Source organism: Phaethon lepturus, unplaced genomic scaffold, assembly GCF_000687285.1.
Source record: "Phaethon lepturus isolate BGI_N335 unplaced genomic scaffold, ASM68728v1 scaffold14194, whole genome shotgun sequence".
Classification (NCBI taxonomy): Eukaryota; Metazoa; Chordata; class Aves; order Phaethontiformes; family Phaethontidae; genus Phaethon; species Phaethon lepturus.
Genome location: NW_010537072.1, coordinates 1 through 6244, shown reverse-complemented (window position 1 = coordinate 6244; position 6244 = coordinate 1). Strand labels below are relative to the sequence as shown.

At 40.4% G+C, this 6244-nt stretch overlaps 1 protein-coding gene across 1 annotated transcript in view; it reads right to left on the bottom strand.

Annotated features, from left to right (window-relative positions):
- Window positions 1–6045, bottom strand: part of LOC104620216 (pendrin-like) — a gene marked incomplete at its 3' end in the record, with an annotated part of 15693 nt that extends 9648 nt beyond the window's left edge. Inside the window, 5 exon segments of the mRNA XM_010286369.1 lie at window positions 1021–1185; window positions 1670–1860; window positions 3426–3536; window positions 5801–5871; window positions 5873–6045. Coding sequence (XP_010284671.1) covers window positions 1021–1185; window positions 1670–1860; window positions 3426–3536; window positions 5801–5871; window positions 5873–6045 — 711 coding nt within the window.
- Window positions 6046–6244: the final 199 nt, after the last annotated feature.

Here is a 6244-nt window from a genome sequence, read left to right as displayed (position 1 = left end):
TAAAGAGTTTTCATTAATTCTGAAAAGACCCATGACATAATACTTTTTTTTTTTCAACTAGTCCACCAGATATTTTTTTACTAAATTTTACCTTGCTGTTTGTAGTTATAGTCATCCTATTTTTGGATCTAGATGCCTATATATTTTTTCTAGTCTGGTTGCCTGAACTGGCATGTAAAATCTGTAAATACTTTTTTTTGGTCTAGAACAGCCTCTTTTAGAAATCTGTTATTCTAATGTGAAGTGCTATGGAAGATCTAAAATACTATGAACCTGGACAGTTTCATTCTGAAGTCAGTGACAAAACTCAATAATTTTCCTGGGGAAGGAGACTATTCCGTAATATGAGACCTCTAGGAATTCAGTATTTCTGTAATCCAGCCAAGACATTTCTCCATGTGATCGTTTTCTCTAAGATCAACAAATGGAGCTGTGACAGCAACACTTTAGCCTCACCTTATCTAACCAGTATGTACCTGGCTGCAGAGTGGGAATCAACATCCTTCTTTAGGTATTCACAAGCATGGCTACAGTGTGGAATGGAGAATGATGCCCTTTACCAGAATGACCTGCTGGTTTAAGAGTAAAGAGGCTTGGCACCAGTCAGCTTTGGGAGATGACCTGGCAGTGTTAAGAAATGTTCTTCACAAACAGCCAGAAAGTAAGGGGTGGGACAGAAAGTAAACCCCAGAAATTACAACCTAGAGAAGAAAAACTGTTTTGCTGGATAATTACATTTAAACTTTATGTGAAAAACTGCTCTGCCTGAAAAAGACTTCAATTAGACTTCAATGGCAATTAGACTTTCATGGTCTGGGGAACTAGGAAAGCAGCTACTTGGAGCCCCACAGCTATAAATGAACAGCTGCAGATCTTCATGGGGGTGAGAACTAAATGAGTGCTCTATACTTACCACCATATATATATATGAACCATTCCTGTACGAAATGGAAGCAGAAGATAAACAATTACATAAAAATTCTGGCATAAAACCAAAGCAGATCAGAAGGGCATACTTACATATATTATGGAAAGGACACCATTATAGTTTTTAGTTGAAATATTTAGCACTATTTTCAATTGTGACACAAGCACTTGAAAAGCAGCTGCAGTTGTGAATCCCCCAACTAGTGGATCTGCAAGGTACCTCACAATGAAACCAATCTGAAGGACTCCAAATATTACCTGGAAAAATCATGAAGAATAACAGCTTGCTAAACAACAAAAAGGTACACTTTTCTTTGGTGATTTCTCATGCTTTGTTCTTTTCTCTTTGTTGATACAGAGTCTTAGGACCATCTTCCCCCACTGCAGCCTAGTGCAGCTTAATATCATGCCATCCAAGGAAATAAAGGAGACCTGAAGAAATGTGTGAAAGGATGCTCCAGGATATGCACCATTAGCACTTAGTTTCATGCAGGTCTCTTGGTCTGCAATCACAGGGCTATTCTTCTGTTGTCTGCGCTCCCAGTCATGCTGCCACAGACTCTGCCCAGGATAAGAAGAATAATCCCCCAAAAGCTCTTCAGAGTTTGAGATGACTTTCCTTCATTTTTGTGTTTTACTACAGGAAAATGTCTCACTGCCCTAGTAGGTATTTCCATGCCGTATGTTTTCCCATTAAAATTAAAGCAATATCAACCTTGTCTCTTCAAGCCAGCTATTTTACCTGTAAAATCCCAACCAGAAATGTGAGGGTACTAGCAATCAGCACTCTCTGTGCATCTCTGGATTCAGTGTCTATCAGTGTCCCAGTACCATTAGTCCCTGTAGCATTACTTCCATCTATGAGAAAATTATCATCAGGGGCCATGCTCAATACAACAGATCCCACCATCAAACTGACTACAGGGAATGGACCTGTAATGACAAACAGAACACACCAAAGTCTAATATACATCAACAAGAAGCATTTATCAGACTTGACAAGCAAATTCTAAATCAGAAAATCCATTTAATATTTTAACTGGGGTACATTAGTAGTATTAGGGGGCCAGGAGCCACAGGCACTGCAAACATGACACAAAGATACAATTCCTTCCTTAAATAAGTTACGTTGTACATACAGATGCAGTTTCCTGCTTGCTTAAGCCAATTTAGGACTGTACCAAGGCCAAAAGGGGCAACATATTCCAACAATCTCCCTTGCATCAACACCACAACCAGACAAAACAGATCACTGATCCAGCTGAAAGCAACATTTTAAAGATTTTTATTTTTTAATTTTATAACAGTTAGTTTTCAGCTGATCCAGATTGCCACATAGCTGCATGGTCAGGAATCACATCACGGTGGTGGCAGGAACACGCACCAAGGCGTAGGACCACACCTTTTGGCAGTAGTGTGGTATTACATTGGCTGAAGATGACTGAAACTATACTTTGGGCAAGATACAGAGAGAGTAAGTGATCACTGTATCAGCAATACACAATCTAAAAGTAATCGCATTTTGTTGCAGTTATTTACTAAAATTATGCAGAAAAGAAAAATGTCACAAAATGTCTTAAAGAAGGATAAGTTAATTTTACAGACACCTTAGAGGACACTTTGTGAATAAGAGTATTGGATAAAGCATAAAAAGGAGAGTTTGATAATCTATAAAGAAGGAATGTCAGCATAAGTAGAAGTGACAACTCAGACCTGGATAGAAAATGTGCGATGATAGGTAGGGTAGGAAGAGACTAACGAAGTAGATAGAACATACAGAAGTATTTGATGCAGCAGAGAAGAAAGTTGATGAAAAAGCATAGTATCATGCTCCCAAAGCTTTGGGAGGGGAAAACAATCTAGTCTTAGTAGATATGAACAAGGAATGACTGTATTGGTTAGAATGAGAAAAAAAGAAACTTCAGTGATCGAGCTGTAACATGATTTTTAAATGTGAGAACCCCGTATTTTAAAGGAAGTATTCAGAAAGAATGAACAAGGTTTACCCATAGCCTTGATGTGAGGACCTAGAACGAGGCTGGAGTGGACACACAGGTTCTGGGTCTCCGCGACAGGCAAGAAGAGGATGTTGTCCACAGTGATCAAAAAAGGATGCAGCAAGGAATGCTTGTAGAGAAGACTAAGAGCTCTGTTTCAGCCATCTTGAGCTTTAGCTGACAGACAAACAGTCTGTTCATACTGCCTACTGAGGCCTTGATCTTGTAATTTCTTGCATACGGTGTAGCCAAAGAAAAGATTTAAACTTCAGCATAAATGCAAGCAAAAAGCATACATGGGCCCAACTGAAGTTAGTTATTATTCACAATTGCCTGTACAGAGAAGAAATAAGCCTTAAGTCCCCCAAACCCGCCCATATGAATATTCAACACAACCAGTTTTGTTCAGAAGTAGTTCTCAGGTATGAAATATGAATTTTCACGGTAAGGGTTAACACTTTGTAATGGATCATTCACTATAACTTGAACACATGCAGTTACCAACTGAGATGTGCCTTGATGTTCCCAGGAAAAAGTATGTCAGGATGGGAAAAAAGGCAGAATAGAGACCATATCCAACAGGAACTGCAACCAGCAAAGCATATGCCAAACCTGAAATGATAGATCATCAAAATGTCAGATTTAAAATCTCCCAACAAACTACTATCTTGTCTAGAACAGACATTCAGAAAGATTTACTCCTTTTGTCCAGATACAATTTAAATGTGTTTTGTCTGTAAATCGGTTGCAGGCACATACGTGAGTATCAATGACTGTAAATTTTGTCTGTAAATCGGTTGCAGGCACATACGTATCAATGACTGTAAACGATTGTATATCCCACACTGCTAGTTGGATGAGTAAGTACTGAGAAATGTTCCTGTATTTGTATACGTAGCACAAAACGTAGGCTCAGATGTGAAATTTAATTGGGGAACACTGTTGCAAGAGTGAATGGTCTGTCCCTTGAGAGACAAGAGGGATATGTGAAGTGTTCTAGTTACAGACAGAAATTTTAAGCACAAACTCTGAATTACTGCACTATAAATATGCTTCGGTATGTTCAGCCCATCTGAAAATCAGGCCTTTTTTTTTCAGTATCAGCTTATAAACTTAAAACCCAAAAGTAAATCACACAAATGTGAGAGCTTTGATCCTTATCATTGTCTTCCTTTTTATACCTGTTCAAGCTGTCAAATCCAACAATGAGGGAAAAAAAAAAAAGAAAGACATTTCATCCAGTATCATATCTCAGTTAGGTCCCACCGCAGGCCATAGAATTCTCCTTCAAAGATACCACAAAAACCTATCACAGCTCAAAACAATTGAAGTCCTGGTCATACTACTGTGACTGGTAGGAAGACTTCAAGCAACACACACAGTTGCTGGGAGTTAGGGACTGCAGGAACTTCAAGATCCCAGAAGCCTCTTTTTTGGCAAACTTTTTGGCCAATTTTCCCCATATTGCATGATTTAGAATTTCAGAATTATTGTATTTTTTTTTAAATTGCAGCTAGATTTAGATTTGCACTAATTCATTGATTTTATTATTATTATTGCTTTTTTTTTTTAATACATAGGTGGGAGACCAAACAGTGTATTTCAGAAATCAGTTTTACAAGTGGAATCCAGTTGTGAGAAAATCAGGCCCCACTGTAAAAAAAAAATAAACGAGGGCGTTACAGTAAGAGCATAATAGCTGTGGTAAGCCATATGAAAAGCCCATCTAGCCCAGTTCATTTTGAAAAGGCAGGGGAATCCTGTAATTGTGGCACTACCTTCAGCAGATATCTTCCAGCTCTGAGACAGACTCTCTGCAGGCTGTGGACACATCTTCATTATTCCTCAGGTCACCCTCTGCCTGGGGCAGAAGTTTGTAATGCTTTTTTTCTGCCAGCCTGTGCCTCCCTAACTCGCTCCTAGGGAACAGGCAGTAGGGAATACTTGTGGCTAATTAGGAATGCCTAAGCTGCTTGCTTTGTTCCCAATGTGCATCTTTGCCCCCTTGTGCAAACACTTAATTTCCACTGAGGAAAAATGTGGGGTTGACCCAGCTAGCTTAACCCCCCCGAGCCCTGAAAAATTGTGAAAAGAGTGTAAGAACACTACTGAGATGAAAGAAATGAATGTGCTGGATCGCATCAGGGTTATAGCTAGTCTTGTCTTTGAAAGTAGACCTTATCAGCTGCCTCAGGCAGAACGGTTCTGCCTTTTCAGTCTTCCTTAACTAGCTTATTTTAATTCATTTATGCTTATTTCGGCTTATTTCTATTTGTTTATCCACTAAATGCTTTCCTAATAAATGGAATAAGCAATTAAGAAAAACTTAACAATGGAAGCCATGTACTGTAAGTATCCATCTAGTCTATAATTTTTTTGTAATGTGAATGTGCCACCACCTCCTTGGAGGTTGTATTCTGCAGCTACCTGAACAATTTCATGGGCCAAATTTTAAAGGAGAGTAGATATCAACTTTGCACTATTTTGGGGCAATAACTAGATTTTTGTAGGCAGCTGCAGGAGAGCTATAGGCTCATATAACCAAGAAAGAAAGAAGACCATGTGACCTATCTGATCTATCACAATGTAATTAAAATTTTAAGTATCAAAATGAGTACTCTGAGTAAAAGGCTTGGAAAAAAGTTAACTACATCTTGGTAGCACATCAAAGGAAATTTAAATCTTCTAGCCAAGCAGAAAAAAAAAAGGGAATAAATTAAAACCATCAATTATTTATTGAAAAATAATACCTAATATCTAGTATTAAATAACAAGTCTCAGATTTGTAATTCCATCTGCATAACATCCCTGCATTCAGCCGGCTCCCGTATGGAAGCCTCCTCGAGAGCGGAGGGCCGGCGTGTGCCTGGCTTTACCTTGCAAGGTGGCGACGAGGCCGGTGCGGACCCCCGAGATGACATCGCCGACCAGGCACTCTTTTTTGGCCCAGCCACTCCAGGATAGGCAGAAAGGACTTGGTAATCTGGAAGGCCCTTTTTCTCGAACACCTGCGAGGAAACAAGCGACGAACTTTTTTCTGCAGGAACTGCAGAACGGCAGGCCCGCGGGGCTGCAGCCCCCAAGCAAGCCCGAGCTGGCAGAAAGCGGGGGCGATGCCCATTTTGAGAGGCAGAGGTTGGCACGGTGCTGTCTGCCGGGCAGGGATGGGGCGCGTAGCGGTGCCAGGGGTGCTGTCTCCTGAAGGACGGACGCTGTGGGCACCTGCGTCCTCGCGCGTCGATACGAAGGGAAGCAAGGACAGACCTCTCGACAGACCGGCGTTGCTGGGGCCACTTTACCCCTGGGCAGGTGCAGCTTAT